We start from the raw sequence: 19549 nt of genomic DNA, 5'->3' as shown, positions 1-19549 counted from the left end.
TAAACCAAACGTGTACATCCACTGAAACATCGTAAAAACCTTGTATCAAAAGAAAAGTGAGTGAGTGAGTAAAAAAAGAAGGCTGGAAGCCCAATCCATAACGAAGGAAGTCGAGGCTTGTGTTCTTTCCCACCGATCCTTTTTCATTCATGGAAAATTACCATCATCATCTTTCTCATTACATCAGGCAGTACGAGTCGAATAGGAAAACAGTGATATCATATATTTACATATCAGATACACAGTCTAGATTGCCCGTTGATGCTTCAAGTGATTAATGGTGAAACCCGACACCCCCACAGTAGTTTATTATGGTGTACTGAGCACGTTTGATGAGATAAGTCAGTTAATAAATATGGATCAGCTATAACGACTACAGATTAATCGTCACTGAGTGTCAAAGTAGATTGAAAATACCAAATCCCAAAGTTTGAAAACATTGCGGAATCGAAATTATCTAAATGAATAATATTTTGAAGATTTTTTCTATGAACTTTTCGAGGAAATTTGGCCTCATATTCCTTCCAGTCTCATTAACTTCATAGTGAGTGAGTGAGTTTTACGCCGCACTCAGCAATATTCCAGCTATATGGCGGCGGTCTGTAAATAATCGAGTCTGGACCACACAATCCAATGATCAACAGCATGAGCATCGATCTGCGCAGTTGGGGACCGATGACATGTGTCAACCAAGTCAGCGAGCCTGACCACCCGATCCCGTTAGTCGCCTCTTACGACAAGCATGGGTTACTGAAGATCAATATTGTAACCCGGACCTTCGCAGGTCCATTAACATCATAGAACTGTTTACATATGTACGCTACCTTTGCGTGAAGGTATGTAGACACCACCCCTATCAGTTCTGGTTCTGTGATGTCTGAATGAGCATTGACCGCCCAATCTAACTGAAGCATGTGGGGTATTATATACAATCAAGTATCAACTTTCCATAACAATTTCGCTTTCTTCTTTCAGTCATTGGAAATTTCGACATTCAATACGGGTACATTATAACAGAACTCAAATACAATCCCTTAAGTGTAGATACCACGGCGCTCAGAAACGACAGCAGGCTGAAAACATCAACCACAAAAAAATAAGGCTTTTACTTTTGCATTCGGAACTCCCCAACTGTATCGGTTTTCAGTATCCAGGATTCAGATATGTTTCTCCGTATAATTCATTCACTCGTTTTGAGAATTTAGTATTGATCGGCCAATAAGAAATTTCATCTGACTCGACCTCCCACTGACTTGACCTCAGATATTCATAGAGATAATGTCAAGTTTATGGATAACTTCTTATATTTCGTAGCTGGTAAAAGAAGTTGTTGTCCATAAAATTTGCTCTTACTGTAATTCCCAAACCTTTAAATGCCACTCAAAGAGGTTAGCTTCATAGAAATGTTGTATGGATTTGAATTGTCCGTTTCAGATCCGATTGCCTCCATTATCTGAGCTTAAATGAACGCCTTCTCTAATGTTGAAGTGCTGTGAAGGTGGTGTACATGAGTTGTCCAGTCTTAGGCGCTGCAAATACTGTCAGGAATACTGCTCAACAATTGCTAGGGACCAGACAAGTCATCTTTACCTAAAGATGTTGAATGTACTTAATATCGAGAAGTATGTCTGATCTGTTGAATGCCTTGAAAACATTCCCCTTGATTGTGTTCCTCGGTTCGTCAACACCAGCGTTGTGAACGTCTACTACGTACACAACTTCGGGCTTTCTTCCAACGTCAAACTGCCGGGCGGTGGGGTAGCCTAGTGGTTAAAGCGTTCGCTCGTCACGCCGATTCCCAGCATGGGTACAATGTGTGAAGCCCATTTCTGGTGATATTGCTGGAATATTGCTAAAAGCGGCGTAAAACCAAACTCACTCAATCACTTACAGTTATGCACAAACTCGACATCTCACGCGTACCCTCTTTCTTTGTGTGTTTGCCAGTGTTTGGAAGTGTGCATGTACAGAATAACACATCAAGAAACAAGCTTTAATATAATATATTATTATCCACATGTATGTAAAAAGTGCAAAACGTTACTCAGCTGCATTGTTACGAGCAAACTAAAATCCAGTTTATTTTCTGTTCAGTTGTATCAACCATAAAAAATAGTATAGAATATCTGATTCCCATAAGCAAACTTCACTACATATTTTTGACATACTGCGTCGGTTTGTACCATATCAAGTATCAAGGGACGATGATTAACTACCGCAACCAAGAGGATGACATTAAATCTATGACAGCAAAACTATTTTCGGCCAGGACTTAACAATAACAGATGTTTTATTGCTGGTGATTTAAACAGCCTACAAATTAATCTTTTTTCAAAGACAACTATTCTTTGACTACCCTTGCAGATTAATTTTCAGCTTTTTAAAGTGGAATGATATATCTCAAAACTTGTGAGTCATTGGAGAACTTTCACAATTGTTCAGAAGATCTGGTTTCTAAGGTATTTCCAGGTGTAAAAAATAATTTAAACAAAACCATATTAAACCAGTCTTGATTAACCATCCACATTGGTTCCATTGGGCGTTTAAAAAGAAAACTGGGGGTGAAACTGATCTGAATGGAGCGCTGACAATACCCGTGACACCGGGTGTTCGCGATGTGGGTGAGCATGACATTGTCCTGTAGCACCCTCCCACCACACCCCCTCCCGGGAGCACCCTCCAAGCAAACCCTCTCCCGGTAGCACCCTCCAACCACACCCCCTCCCGGTAGCACCCTACAATCACACCCCCTCCCGGTAGCACCCTCCAGCCACACACCCTCCCGGTAGCACCCTCCAACCACACACCCTCCCGGTAGCATCCTCCAACCACACCCCTCCCGGCAGCACCCTCCAACCACACCCCCTCCCGACAGCACCCTCCAACCACACCCCCTCCCGGTAGCACCCCTCCAACCACACCCCTCCCGGTAGCACCCTCCAGCCACACCCCCCTCCCGGCAGCACCTCCAACCACACCCCCTCCCGGCAGCACCCTCCAACCACCCCCTCCCGGCAGCATCCTCCAACACACCCCTCCCGGTAGCACCCTCCGACCACACCCCCTCCCGGCAGCACCTCCAACCACACCCCCTCCCGGTAGCACCCTCCAATCACACAGAATGTAACTGTTGACAGTTAGGTTATCATCACTAAATTGTGGTAATTAATTTTGCTTAAAGCCGCAGATCTAAGTGAAGTAGAATACCATCATAGTTGCATATTTATAGAAGTATCGTCGTTCTGAAGCTATACAGTTGCCGACCCGTGAAGTTCCGGGTTAGAATATTGATCTTCAGCAACCCATGCTTGTCGAAAGAGGCGACTAACGGAATCGGGTGGTCAGGCTCGCTGACTTGGTGTAAAACTAAACTCACTCACTCACTCACTATTTTAAAAACATGATTCCTGGGATTAAATGTTAGTCTATTCTCGACCCCAATAAGTCCAATAAAACCAGCTCTGTCAGCAATAACTGATGGAAGCAGTTTCATTCACGTGACTATCACATGACGGTTATCGTTGACTTGATTCTGGACTCAACACAAACGTGCCTTGTGATTGGTCGCTTGTATTTACAATTTCCATAACGATTGCCATGTCACAGACACTCCCATGTTGAACCGCTATGGGGCTTGATTGCTGGTGGACAATAACAGTGACACCATATTTAGATAGATTCTAACCAAATTTTACTTATAGGCGTCATGATCAACATAGATCGGCTTTAAATCCTAGAAACATTGATTTGTCGAACTTACGTTCTTCTCGAAGGGAAAATCGAGTCCCTGATTCCTCTATACTCATCATATTGTGTTTGAGTCGAACATCGAATTACTCGAGGAAGTCATACAGATCCCTTCAACTTCGACACGGAGCAGTAGGGCAGGTCACTCGTCTCACCGAAAACACGGGTTCGATTCCCCACAAGGGCACAATGCGTGAAGCCCATTTCTGGTGACACCAGTAAAGATATTGCTGGAATATTGCTACATGTGGCGTAAAAATAAACTCACCTTCGACAAAACGATCTTGGACAGTATTTGCTTGTCCAAATTGCAATCCCATAACCAAAGAATTAAAGCGATAATAACTTGAGACGTATAGCTTCGTATATCTTCAAGACTACAAGGATCAGGTATCTTGGCAATTCTCACAACTTGGTTAATGTGAAGACACCATTTCATGATGTATTTCAGTCTAGCAGATATTGGTCACATTTATTACACAATGAAAACGTCTTGCTTCTACTAATTACAACGTCCGGATTCTAACAAGGAATGGGCACCAGACGACTGGGTGTACGTCCATTTAAACAGAACGTGACATTGTACGTTTCCCAACCGGCTACTGAACTCCTGTCTACGAGCCGTACTGTATTCCATGTAACAAATCTCCACGTACGGACCCGAGCTCCCATTCATTACTGTCACATGCCAGGCAGCGGTTCCAGCATCAATCACACACGCCATGCCATTCTGTTCGGGCTTGGGCCTAATTCCTGAATCTGATCTGAACGTATGTACAGAGGCATTGTTCGATAGCTTCCATGTGCTGATCAGGAGAAGATCGTAGAATATTTATGCCGTGTCCAATTCGTAGCTGGATAGGTTTTTGTGGCATCTATGTCTCAGCAGGAACCTTGGACGTCGCTATTGCCGTATAATCGCGATTTCCTTTGCTGTTTTCCAGGGTTTTCAGCAACCGAAGAGCCCTCTTAATGTAGGGACGGTAGGGTAGCCTAGTGGTTAAAGTTTTCGGTCGTCACGCCGAAGACCCGGGTTCGATTTCACATGGGTACAATGTGTGAAGCCCATTTCTGGTATCCTCCGCTGTGGAATATAGCCAAAGCGGGTAAAACTATACTCACTCACCCACCTAATGTATGGCGTGAACAGCTTCAGGAACGGGCGTGTTATTTTATGTTCCTAGATTAAAGGCAAAATTTGGACTTCAGTTTTAATAATTAGAGCTAAGACAAAATATGGATTTAAGGTGTTCTACGAGTTAAAACTATCAAGCTTATTGCATTAGACGATGTGACTGCCCGGCGCTGTCACCTCTGATTACACAAACCATATTTCTTGAATGGGATGCGTCTTCGGTATTACAGCCAGGATCAAAAGACTGGTGAAGGTTGCCGACACATTGTCGCCGGAAGTCCAACACTAGTGACCATACGGTCTGCATGGCGATCACTTCCTTTGCACCCAAGTCGGACATAATTCATTCTGATGAATAGGATTAAGTACTTTAACGAACAGAATTACCTCCGCTGTAGACATGTTGATTTAGATATTAGTGTTCTACTAATCGTCAGCCTGTCTTACAGTATCGAACCATTCCGGCCACACAGTCCCTACCGTAATGTTTGATGTTTGTTTGTTTGTTTGTTTGTTTGTTGTTTAACGCTCTCAGCAATATTCCAGCTATATGGCGGAGTCTATAAATAATCGTGTCTGGACCAGACAATCCAGTGATCAACAGCATGAGCATCGATCAGCGCATTTGGGATACGACGACACATGTCAACTGAGTCTGCGAGCCTGAATACCCGATCCCGTTAGTCGCCTCTCACGACAAGCATGGGTTGCTGAAGATCAGTTCTATCCCGGATCTTCCCGGGTGCTACCGTGATGCTACTGTAAATGAAGCCAACTCTAGATTTTCCTCAGGTTCTGAATTTTTATCTTTGGGCGGCTCCTTTCCATTGTGTAGTTTCTAGTTCCTGTCATTTTTATTTTAGTTCAGAGACTAAACAATTGTCGAAACTAACGCACGGCATGGATATATGGTAATGAATTCCACATGTCCAGACTGTTCTATGTCACCTGTGTTTGGCTGAAAACATTTGTCACGTGGTATCTACCATTGAGGATACATGTCCAAACCAATTGCAGCTTTAGTGTAATCTTCAGACACGTGTTAACGACACTCAGACCTCTGTCCTGCATTTTATCGACGATCCCAGAAACAACATACATGAACGCCGCTAAAAGCATACAATAAAAAGTGCATCCATTTAATTGATCATTGTCAAGACTGATAGATGGAAGCTTTTCCCGAGGAATTAAGTGATTAGTTTTTGTCGGTGGTATTTTGCCGCGTGGGAAAACAATGACCAGGTGATGGTTGAGTGACCACTGTCCTTGTCCTTCGTTCATCCCATGTGCTACAATTTCCTGGTCTTTCAAGTCGAGTCTGTTGCTGGGCCTAGAAGGCGGATATTAAACCCATTCGCCGGAAATAATATTTATTTCTCTGGAGAGTTTTGCTCTTTGGTGGTCGTGGTTTTATCACATCTGTTTCAAGATGGTGTAATTAAAACCAGGGTAACGCAAAATTACCATTCGCCTTTTCACGGCTTTTCCTCTTTCAATTTCTGCCTTAGAGGTATATTAGTGTTTTATTAAATATTTTATTGCAAGCTGGCGTTTTATTGTACGTCTCTCGAAATTAAATCAGTTTCACGACGTATTGCTGAGAGTTCGCTATCTTCACATAGCTGTGATGTTATTGGTGATTGTTTTAGTCAGTCGTGGCAATGAAACTCTCAGCTCGTGTCCCCGAGTCTTCATAGTCAATGGAGGTTTGACCCGTGAAGATCGGGTTGGAATTGGTCTTCAGCAACCCATGCTTGTCGTAAGAAGCGCCTGACTGGATCGGGTGACAGGTTCGCTGACTGGGTTGACACATTCCATCGTATCCTAATTCCGTAGATCGATGCTCATGATGTTGATCACTGGATTGTCTGGTCCAGACTCGAGTACCAACTTTTACAGGTCGCCGCAATGTAGATGGAATAGTGTCAAGTGCAGTGATAAACAACAAGTGAGGGAGTGAGTTTGGTTTTACGCCGCTTTTAGCAATATTCCAGCAATATGACGGCGGGGGACACCACAAATGGGCTTCACACATTGTACCCATGTGGGGAATCGAACCTGGGTCTTCGGCGTGACGAGCTGACGCTTTACCCACTAGGCTACCCCACTGCCCCCGATAAAGAACAAACAACCAATAGTTCAGTAACATCGCGGCCAGGTTCATTGGAAAAAGACTTCACACCTTGTACCATCGTGAGGAATCGGACTCGGGTCCGGGCTCGGACTTGGTGTGCCACACACATATGGTTCGAACCCCAGATGGCGCTGTTTATGTTTCCAGGCATGTCAGCACCATGGTCAGGCCCCATCACAGGTGTAAAAGCCTCCCACCTGCACACCTGGATTTCCTTCCACATCAGCCTGGCACGCTGAATATATATTCTAAGCCGATTTAAATCATAGTCACTCACTCACTGACTAAGAGGGGTAGTCTAGTGGTTAAAGCGTTCGCTCGCTCGTCACGCTGAAGACCCGGGTTCGATTCCCCACACTGGTACAATCTGTGAAGGCCATTTCTGGTGTCCCCCGCCGTGAAATTGCTGGAATTTTGCTGATAGAGGCGTAAAACTAAACTCACTTACTGACTCAGAGCTCGGATTAAGTACTCATCATTGATGGTGCTTTAAAAGGAAAAGTCAGTCAGTATTCCATGCAGAAAATCCCATCGAAAACAACAGCGTCTGGGCACAGCTGGGAGCCAATCTCTAGTAGAAGAACATACACAGCTTGTTAAATAAAGGATCTGACAAGAACCAGGATTACTGGCCGTCTGAAATGTCCATTTTAAGGAGACATGCTTTAACACCATGCAAAAAGTTATGTTTGCTTTTTAAAGATTGAATGAAAAATGCCAATCTGTCAACGTATCCGAGATGCCCCAGCTTCTCCCAGTCCTCTAAATGTGATTGCCCCGAAGATCTATCATCCATGCCCCCCCTCACTCCCCCAAACTCGCTCCCACCCCTGTCTGTCTTTTGCAATTTGTAACATACTTTGAAATAAGGAAATAAAGTTACTGCGGACTGAAGCGACTGTTTGAGTGATATTGTATTAAATAGAGAACTTTTTTATATTTACGTTGACGGGACTTAAGATTACGAGAGTCTCGCTGCAACAGCCATCTGGAATAGGTCCACTGGGTATCTGACTTACTCTTGGTGCCAAGAATGATGTGGCCACGTGTTGAGAAACGTTTGCATCTTTTCGCTGCGTGTTACACACGCGTTTAATAGCAGGAAATTCATGCATTATCCAACGCATCTTTACAGCAAGCGTCATGCTGGGAGTTTTACAGTTTTTTGTCATGCTTTTCCTGGAACTATAACTGTGTGTAGGGAGGCTGGTGTTGTGAGACGGTGCTTTAAAAGTTGGAATGTTTGGCCAATTACGGTGGATGCTGGTATGAGATGACAGGATGTATACTGAGGGAAAAAAATTAGGGATCACATTAAAGCGCAAGCGTTCCTTTTTTTCCTAGGTTTCTTCACAAGCGTTGTATCGCACATCTAGTGAAGAAACCTGGAACAAAATAAAGGAACACTTGTGATTTCATGTGATACCTTATTTTTTTCCTCAGTATATTTAAAGTTGGTTAAATTTCGGAATCTGTTGTCATGTCAGTGAAGGATTACATGTGGTGATAACTTATGAAAAGTTTTACTCTGTGGTGTTTAATTAACAGTAGTTTCCTATTTGGAGCGGTGTGTAGCTGGATGGGTGTGGATTTGTTGGGTGTACAATATAGGTGAGGGTGTGGCTGGATGGTTAGTGTGGCTGGGTGGTGGGTGTGGATGTGACTGGGTGGTGGTCTTTATGGGTATGGCTGGGGGTAGGTGTGGCATGGTGATAGGCGTGAGTAGGGTTAGGTGGGTGGGTGGGTGGAATTTGGTTTAACGTCGTGCTTGAGAATATTTCGCTCATATGACGACGTGCATGCGTGTGTATGTGTATGTGCGGCTGCTGGTACTAGCCCAGACTTAAGCTGGTTTTATAGTGCTAGCTCACTGAGATACCATGCCGCAGTGAAGCATGAATACCCCACCCAGACACATTATACTGACTCCGAGTCGACCAGTCCTTGTTGTACCCATTAATGCCGAGCGCCAGGCAGGGACCAACAAGTACCATATTTAACGTCTTTTGGTATGACGCGGTCGGGGATCGAACACGCTACCTTCCGCTCTCCGGGCGGACGCTCTAACCACTACACCACGGAGGTGGTCGAGTAGGGTTAGGTGTTAGAGTGAGTGAGTTTAGTTTTACGCCGGACTCAGCAATATTCCAGTTAGGTGTTAGATGTTGGTGTAGGTGAAAGGTGAGTGTGGGTGTGGACGGAGGTTAGGTGTTGGTGTGGGCTGGTGTTAGATGTCGGTGTGGGTGTGGTTTAATGGTAGGTGTGGGTGTGACTGGGTAGTAGGTTGTGTGTGGCTGGATGTCAGATGTCGGTGGAGTTGGATGTTAGATGTGTGTGTTGGTGGAATGGTAGGTGTGAACGGTGGTGGGTGCGCGGAGGTAGCGAGTTAGTTGTCGGTGGGGCTGTGGCTGAACGGCAGGTGTGGGTGGAGCTCGGTAGAAGATGTGGGTCGGGTTGGGTGTTAGATGTCGGTGTGCGTGTGGCTGGGTGTAAGTTGATGGTGTGGTTGGTTGTTAGGTGAGGGTGTGGTTGGTTGTTAGGTGAAGGTGTGGTTGGTTAGGTAAAGGTGTGGTTGGTTGTTAGGCAAGGGTGTGGTTTTTGTTAGGTGAAGGTGTGGTTGGTTGTTAGGTGAGGGTGTGGTTGGTTGTTATGTGAGGGTGTGGTTGGTTGTTAGGTGAAGGTGTGGTTGGTTGTTAGGTGAGACTGTGGTTGGTTGTTAGGTGAAGGTGTGGTTGGTTGTTAGGTGAAGGTGTGGTTGGTTGTTAGGTGAGGGTGTGGTTGGTTGTTAGGTGAAGCTGTGGTTGGTTGTTAGGTGAGGGTGTGGTTGGTTGTTAGGTGAGAGTGCGTGTGGGCTGGCGTAGGGCGTAATACCACCTTCACACACATTTCAGGCAGGGGACTTCTAGATCTTCTATGCAGAATAGCGTCCCTTAATCGAGATAATATCCACTGATCGTGGGATCGATTCTCCTCTTATAACACAAGAGGACTTGAAAGCATCATAACACTTCTATTAGATTTCACCAGATTTCCACCGCTATTTCAACAATGTTTCACCAGCCGCTGCCATCTACGACCTGCTTCCATTATCGCTTTCCTCAAATATCAGTTAATATAATCTGCTGTGAGAACACCATCGAACCTTCTCATAATGTATGTCATTTGATATGTTAACACTCGATGATGTTAATAGAAAGACGCACATGTATCCAAATGGTAACGGTATGGGGAGAACTGCGTCATGAATTCAATATTGCCTTCCTCTGAAATGTGAAGTAATATCAATAACACTGAGCGAATACAATTACTACACGTAAGTAATGTTTATCTACGTCTGTAATTCAACATGGTTGGAAGGTGGGGTAGCCTAGTTGATAATGCGTTCACTCGTCACGCCGAAGACCCGGGTTCACTTCCTCACATGGGTACAATGTGCGAAGCGGATTTTTGGTTTTGGTGCCCCCAGCGTGATATAGCTGGAATATTGCTGAACGCGGCATAAAACTATACTCTCTCATTCATTATATGAGTAATAACCCTAACATGAAAATAATGATAATATACTCAATATTATTATACAAGTGCAATGAAATAATCTGATTTTGTGAGAAACTGTGTCAGATCTAACATCGGTAGAACAGTGTTTAGTTTTCCTAGCACTAAATCGTTTTTTTTCTAATGAGACACGCCGACATTTTCCCCCTTAGATATAAAGGCAGTATTCGACGTTAGCACAAAGACAGCATGCCAGATAGGTATTAATCCAGATTTGATACACACTGATATGGCAACATAAGGCTACACACAAGCTATTTGTCTTCTCAGACATGATCTTGATCTTCACATGAACAGTCAATAATACAGAAGTTTAGACCCTTAATCGAACATCATTTCATCATGGAGAAATGCTATTATGAAAAGTTTCAACATCAGAAAAGTTCTTAACTTTATTCAGAATATTCTTCGAGAAATTCAATCATAATCAATCTGCCAACTGCAGAAAAAGCATGAAAGAAGCACGCGAGCGTCTTCTGATGACCGGAAGTTCATTTCAGACGAACTCTGGGATTGCTACTCTCGAAGCCAATGTGTGTCATCTTCATTTCCCGTTGTTAATGGGGTTCTTATACCTTTGATCCGAGGCAAGCATTCTCCCGTTTGGAAGTAATTTGTCTTTTTTCTTTTCTGAGTGCTTTACTAAACGGCTTGTCTTTATCTTACCAGGTTCGGACGCCCTGTGGTCACGCTGGTGGACGTATACTGGACAAGCAGGTGAGCGCAGGATCTTAGACGCCATTTTGTAAATAATTTGCGTGGTTTCGAGGCTATGTACGTTGATGGTGTGTGAATGCGATAAACCCTAAGTCGTGGGGAAGGATAAATCACAAATGTTATGAGTTTCATTTTACTGATCAAATTCAAACGCGGTGATATCAAATCCCATGACGATGAGAAAATGATTGCATGGAGCTTTAAATTTGTACTTTCCCATTCCGCGCCAGTCTAAGATAACAGGATTTATGATCCCCGGGTTCGGAGGCCAGCTCGAGTCTAGGCAGGGTAACGGTAAACGGCTTTGGAAGCCCCGCCGGTTGCTTGTGGTATTAACCTCTTGGCACTAACCACTACAGAGTAAACAGATTCGCTTATGGGCACTGTCAGTGATCATAGATTATTAGTCATTTGGGAAGATCAGCCGTAGACCGTGCTAAATTGACTCTCCACTCGCGACAAACGCGTCGTTTATTCTGAGATTTGCTCAGTCTGAAAACTCCCACCGAACTCCAACGGTATGTGGACACAAAGTGAGGTCATTCAATATAGAGCTCGGGGCTAGAGGTGTAGCTTTTATATTACCCTCACGAGAGCAAGAAGCGGACTGGACAGAGTCTTCAGGCGTGAGATAAAACTGGAATCCAGACAATTACGGAATTAGATTTCGATGGTACTGGAGTTCACTTTACTCTGGGTCAATTAATCACTATAAAATCTGTTATGTTGCAGTAGACGAGGGTTTTATGGGTATTGTTACCTACTACGTCTATCCCCGGGTTGTTCACAGTGTGACAAATATAAGATAAAGATCGTAGTGGTACCATATGGGACCAGTAGCACTGATTGCATTGGGGAGCATTTTGAAGATTTGGTGAGCTTTCTGTAACACCACTTTGAACTATAATGTCATGGCCGGTCGGTGTGGTGAGGGAGGAACCCTGGAAGCGGTGCTGGATTTAGATATTTACCAATTTTGGTGGAACCGATCATCTCGGGTTTGGTGTACTGGAACCATATTCTGGGAGCACCGGGATTCGAACCCATGATCACAGGACACAACTCTGCATAACAAATAGCTGGGCCCCCGTGCCCTCACATAGCAGATGAAAAGTAGGCTGAAGATATCCCGACATGTTTGGATAAAGTGTTGAAGATTAATTATACTTGGACCAATTCAAATGCGAACAACCCATACACAATCCTTACCCGTGAAGATCCGGGTTAGAATATTGATCTTCAGTAACCCATGCTTGTCGTAAGAGGCGACTAATGGGATCGGGTGGTCAGGCTCGCTGACTTGGTTGACACATGTCATCGGTTCCCAATTGCGCAGATCGATGCTCACGATGTTGATCACTGGATTGTCTGGTCCAGACTCGATTATTTACAGACCGCCGCCATATAGCTGGAATATTGCTGAGTGCAGCGTAAAACTAAACTCACTCACTCACTCCATACACAATCCTAGGGTAATATAAAGAGCAAATTACACAAAATTCTAGTTAAATATTGAGGAACCTAAACAAAATTCTAGGGTACTATAGAAGAAACTACACAAAATCCTAGGGTAATATAGAGGAAACTACACAAAATCCTAGGGTAATATAGAGGAAAATACACAAAGCCCTAGGGTAATATGTTGAGGAAACTATTCAACATCTAAGAGTAATATGTGGAGTAAACTATCATCGCTAATCTCACGTTTTGACAAATGTCCTGTTTATCACATCGATACAATGAATAACGATTAGTGTTTAAGGAGTGATCCACAATATTTCAGTTCTCCTCAGTGCCAAGATCAAGTGGACCGCCTGGAACCTCCGCCATATCATCAATCAATGCCAGTCGATGCACCCTGTCTCAGTGCTTCAATATCGCGGTGTTACTGGGAGGGTAATTGCCACAATATTTCAAAAGTTTCAAAACCATCTGCTGGCGCTTGTGAAAACAAATATCTCACTGACACATGCCATGACGCGACCCAATGTTCCCGCCCTGAAACACTGACCGAATTTAATTTCAGGGCGCTACATTTTCTCCTTCGAATGCAGATGTTTCCCAATTGATTATATTTGTTTTTGCACTTTATCAAAGTTTTATTTAATACTGTATGGGCCTATCACTGTCATCGCCGATTTCGAAGAATAACGGCGTGCTTATCGTAAACGGAAATGGAAAACGGGCAACGCACAAACTACCAATTTGTATTCATATGCCCTTTCGAACCAGAGATTTTTTGTGGTTTGAAATTTTACACAATTTACATTAAATTCTGCGCTTTGGGATATACGATTATTTCAACACATTAAATAGATATAACTGTACTTATCGAGCGGATTCTGTGATACTGTATCCACACCTGTTCCACTCAAAACATGCATTGACATTTATATCTGAAGAATTGGCACGTGCAGCACATTTTAAAACTTGGACTTGTTTTGCACGTGCAGCTCATGACTACGTCACCATCTTCCCTGGTATAGGGTTTTCCTTCGTGGTGTTAATAACGCGGTAATGAAAGGATTGTAAATTCAACATTTTAGACAATTGAGTTGATGCCTGTTGTAACGTTTTGTCCTTTAACACAAAGGATAAGGATATAACTATGTTTCTTTCTATATCCTTTCTGTATTCACCCATGAAGATCCGGGCTAGAATTTATCTTCAGTAACCCATGCTTGTCGTAAGAGACGGCTTACGGGATCGGGTGGCCAGGCTGGCTGAATTGGTTGACACATGTCATCGGTGCTGATGCTGTTGATCACTGGATTGTCTGGTTCAGACTCGGTTATTTACAGACCGCCGCCGTAAAGCTGGAATATTGCTGGGTGCGACGTTAAACAATAAACCAACCAACCACTTGCTCGCTCACCCAGCAACCCATCCTCCTCATTCACTCACTCACTCGTAGAACAACAGTTTCTCATTTACTCAGTCATACTACAATACTTATTTAAGGGCACTGTAAACTGAACTACAAATACAACACACTATAACCAACTTCACGACCACCTTCGTGGTGTAGTGGTTAGAGCGTCCGCCCGGAGAGCGGAAGGTCGCGGGTTCGATCCCTGACCGAGTCAAGCCAAAAGACGTTAAAATATGGTACTTGTTGGTCCCTGCCTGCCGCTTGGCATTAATGGGTACAACAAGGACTGGTCGGCTCGGAGTCCGTATAATGTGTCTGGGTGGGGTATTCATGCTTCACTGCGGCATGGTATCTCAGTGGGCTAGCACTATGAAACCAGCTTAAGTCTGGGCTAGTACAAGCAGCCGCACATACACATACACACGCATGCACGTCGTCATATGAGCGAAATATTCTCAAGCACGACGTAATTTCACCTCCCCTCACCAACTTCACACACTATTTCGCTGAATATGACGAAATACTAGAAAACAACGAGTGCAACATTTTGATCTTCAGAAATATAATACTTTTACGTAACAAAATATTAAATAAGATAATATGTAATACAGAATTTATTAAGTGACGTGATTCAGATGAAAGTATCTAGTTTGGAAAGTCAAACCCCCGATACCCGTGGTTTCTAAACTTGGCGCATTCCAACCGAAACAGTTAGCAAAGGAATAACCAGTTATGACAGTCTCAACAATTTGTTTGTTGCACACCCACGAGACAAACCTAATGACCGGCCAAAACGAAACACAATACTTTTCTTCCTTTATTTGTACAACCGTGTTGGTATTCTATATAATGGCCGCGGGGAGAAAGAAAACTCTCGGAGTTGCTCGGACGTTACAAACTGGGATCCTTCTTCCCCCGTGTACAATAACCTGATTGATGTACATACAACTTTGTATCAAAGAAGTGCCCAGTAGCGTCTGGGGATGAAAGGAGTATAACTAGTTTAAAACATGACTGGCTTCTGTAGGACTTCTGAAAATAGAAACATGTTTGTAGGCCTTTGAAATAATCTTTGGAAGAAATTCTCAGACGGTGGCGTTCGAAAATAGCTTCAGTATCGCGTTTGTTGGAGAGTCCGGGCTGATTCAAGTCCAGTTTTATTCACTGAACGCTAGTGGGAGTTTTACGCCTACACAGACTCTGAGAAGTTCCTGTTTCCATTATGAATTGGAAAAATAATTGAAAAACAATCCAAAATGATGCCCGCCTGGTATATTCTGAATATATGCATATGTAACTTGAAACTTGATGCTTCTTTGTAAAACTCGTTATTTGTTTCAAATATGAATGTTTGCTGCGTTTTATTGTTTGCTTGTTTCAAATTATTTGAGGCATTTCTTAAAAGTTATTATTTAAAATGGAGATTGTATAACACACTCTGGCAATAGGTGTGTAATGAGTGAAGGGATCCGAGAGTATGGTTTTACGCAGCGTTTAGCAATATTCCAGCATCATCACCCAAAAAGGGAATGAGAATGTATAATGTAACCCAATCGCAATGTGTAAACACTATTAATTGTTTAGGATTTAACCCGCGAAGGAACGAAGTAGTTTCTCGTCGAACTACTTCACAGACGGCTGTATGCCTTACTGGTACTCTCGGCTTATTCCGTTATCAAAATGGTAATTGGGCACCATTGGCGTAGTGATATGGGATCTTTTCTCTGTAAACCGCCTGCCGACTGATCCCTTCGCATTTAATCCCTGTAACAAGACGTCCGTTTTGTAGACAAACAGTTAAACTGAACTGACATACAAAAGAAAGTATACACCTGGTGTTTGGAGATGATTTACATTCAAAAACACACATAAATATTTTGAAAAGTGTTTTGTATGTGACTTACAAGTCAGAAACAGTGTTTACATGTTACCAAAACATCACAGATATCATTAACAGTGCTGTGAGTGGGATGTCAATTATCCCAAAGCACCATGTGTGCACTTTCTTTTCTGCGTCAGTATATTCTTCCAACGCGACTGGTTTTCAAAGTTACCTGGAGACATCTCGACAGTCTGTAAGAACCAGTCAAGATACGCACCGGGCTTCTCATACCTCATCAAAGTACCCGCCGATATATCGCATATCCACCTAACTTACCGGTATATTCCCCAGAAGTATTCACCGAACACACACAGATACCACAACGATATCTCAGATACCCTAACATACCAGCTGACATACCAACCGATAAACCCACTCATATACCCTATCAATAAGCCCATAACGATACTACAACAATATCCCCATCTGAGATACATCTGATATACCAGGCTTACATACCAACCGATAAACCCACCGATACATCCAATCAGTAAGCAAACAACAATACCACAAGAAAAACCCTACCGAGATAACCCCCGATATACCCAACTTACATACCAACCGATAAACCCGCCGATATATCCCATCAGTAAGCCAACAGCAATACCACAAGAAAAACCCAACCGAGATACATCCGATATACCCGGATGACATACCAACCGATACACCTACTGATAACCCCATGAATAAGCCCACAAGAAATACCCTACCGAGATCCCCCGATATACCACCCGATAAACCAACCGATACACACCATCAGTAAACCCAGGAAGTAGTGTTTCATTTTGATTATATCGTCGAGGATGTTCACAGGCAAGTTCAATCAAAATGCACATGGAGTCATTCACAATGCAGGTTACCACCGATGATTCATAATGAAAATCCACGGAAAAACCCGAACGCGTGCTTGGCATATCCATCTGTGAATTGTTATGGAAACCTTTTTCCTTAACTGTTAGCTATCAATCACAATTACTCTGCATCTGAATCATTCGGATGCTGCTTGAAAGGTACAGTATCCATTCCACGCCCAGGCTTGTCTTGATGCTGAAGCAGCTGTACAATGATTAATCCCAACAAACATAAAACAATTTCAGGAAACGACTTTTCTTAGTTCTATCCCCCGAAGTCATTTCTTAAAGTATTTCGGGTTTAATTCTTGAACCGCAGACATAAACGTTTCAACAACATGTCTTCCATTAATGGCAAACTTGAAAATGTTCCAAATTGCGATTTTGTTACACTCAACTTTGCCGGCGGTAGCGGAAGCGCTGAGGTTTTTGGGTCGTTAATTCTCTGGAATTAGAAACGGTTCACTTTACGAAAGAAACAATCTCACCGTAACTTTCAACATTAATGTGCTTTTGTTTCCTTTCACGTGCACTTAGGCTCTCCATCCGTCAGTTTTCCTTTTCGGGGGATTTTGATAGTTTAGGGTAAAATAAACATATTTATTTCACTAACGGTATCACTATAGGTGCTAACACGCTTAACAACGGGATCTCATCTCGCGCGTTATTGAAAGGCTGATTGAATTATTTCGGTAATCGATAGTGTTTCATTGTTGATGACTCAGCAAACACGATCATTTTACATGGTCTGTATAAGGTATTTGATGCCAAACAGCATGTCATGGACATGTCTATGAAGTACGTCATAGATGGCAGTGGGATATAATTGGATTCTTGTTTAGCACAACCGGTTTTCTCCATGTTGGTTTTGTTTTCCTCCTTTTTAGAGTTGGTGGTTTAGGCGTTCACTCGTCACGCCGAAAAATTCCCCACCATGGGTACAATGTGTGAAGCCCATTTCTGGCGTCCCCGCCGTGATATTGCTTGAATATTGCTACAAGCTGCGTAAAACTAATAGATAGATAGATAGATAGATAGAAGAAATTACAAAAGATTAACAAAGGAGTCCAGCTCAAGTCTAGAATGATTTTGCAAGTCTAAAATCAGCTGTAATCAAGAATTGTACTGGCTCTGTATGTCACTGTGTCTGTCTGATTGTCTATCTGAACAAAATGTCAGTTTAAATAATGGTGTCGCATGTGGATATTCTACCAGGCTTTCACTGCCAGTGTCAAGACCCAAGAAGAGTGGATTTGGAAAGAAGCCATGTAAAAAAATCGAAAACTGTCAATGGACGTGAGAAAATGCAAATAAACAAGGTTTATTCCCTTATTGAAAAAGCTTTTCGCGGTTTTACAGTCATCTTGGAGTTGGAACAAGCATTTGCTCTTTGTGCACTTGTCGTAATAGCCGGACGTATCACAACACTTCAGTATGTGTGTACAGGGCGATTACTTATAGTGATAAAAGTGATTCCATGTCTCGGCAGCATGTCTATAAGATGGGCTAGCGTTACATTGCACACATCTGCTTATGCCTTCCTTATGTCGTTCTTATATTGGCTTGCCTTGTATATGCCGTGCCAGCATTAGGTTATGCCTTGCTTATATTTGAGTAGTCAGGCCGCGTTAATCCGAACAGTGCCATTTTTCATACAAAATGTTCCGATAGTGAAACGTTCGGTTTGGTGAAACAAGTCCAATACACCACACTGCAGTAGCGTTACTTACTTTCTGAGCCAGTTGCGTTGACACACAAAGCGACGGTAACCCTTTCTTTAGACTTCTTAGTACCGGGCACCTTCTTACTTGCGAGGGTGTGGTTAGGACCAAGTTTGTCAAACAAACCCGTCTCATCGATGTTAAAGATATCTTCTTCATCATAGTCTTTCAAAACAGACTTCAAATCCTCTCTACCACGAATCAATGCAGCTTTGTCAGCACTAGCAGCCTCAGCATGTATATGTATATATCTGGTTATACCTTGCTTACGTCTGCTTATGCCTTGTGCGTGTCGTGCTTATATCTGCATATTCCTTGCACAAGCCGTGCGTATATCTGCTTATTCCTTGTGCATACCGTGCTTATATATGCTTATCCCTGTATATGCCGTGCTCATATCTGCATATTCCTTGTATAAAATTGTGCTAACATTTGGTTATGCTTTGCTTATATCTGAGTATGCATGTTAATATCTGTTATGCCTTGCTTACGTCTGCTTATGCCCTGTATATGCCTTGCTTAAATCTGCTTATGCATGTTTGCATCTGGTTATACCTTGCTTATGTCTGAATATGCATGTTTATATCTGGTTGTATATATCTGCTTATGCATGTTTATATCTGGTTGTATATATCTGCTTATGCATGTTTATATCTGGTTGTATATATCTGCTTATGCATGTTTATATCTGGTTGTATATATCTGCTTATGCATGTTTATATCTGGTTGTATATATCTGCTTATGCATGTTTATATCTGGTTGTATATATCTGCTTATGCATGTTTATATCTGGTTGTATATATCTGCTTATGCATGTTTGTATCTGGTTATTTGAGTTTGCTTACGTCTGCTAATGCCTTGTATATGCCTAGCTTAAATCTGCTTAAGCGTGTATATATCTGGTTATGCTGTGCTTATATCTGCTCACACTAAC

At 42.8% G+C, this 19549-nt stretch overlaps 1 protein-coding gene across 1 annotated transcript in view; it reads left to right on the top strand.

The window, feature by feature from the left end:
• Positions 1-19549, top strand: part of LOC124289734 (putative carbonic anhydrase-like protein 1) — a 129636-nt gene that overhangs the window by 40343 nt on the left and 69744 nt on the right. Inside the window, exon 2 of the mRNA XM_046726379.1 lies at positions 11241-11288. Within this exon, the coding sequence (XP_046582335.1) occupies positions 11241-11288 (48 nt within the window). The remainder of the gene's footprint in view (positions 1-11240; positions 11289-19549) is intronic.

Source organism: Haliotis rubra, unplaced genomic scaffold (assembly GCF_003918875.1).
Source record: "Haliotis rubra isolate DU_JTF1 unplaced genomic scaffold, ASM391887v1 Scf448, whole genome shotgun sequence".
NCBI classification, from domain to species: domain Eukaryota; kingdom Metazoa; phylum Mollusca; class Gastropoda; order Lepetellida; family Haliotidae; genus Haliotis; species Haliotis rubra.
The sequence above is the reverse complement of the archived record's forward strand: the minus strand, read 5'-3'. Positions and strand labels throughout refer to the sequence as shown.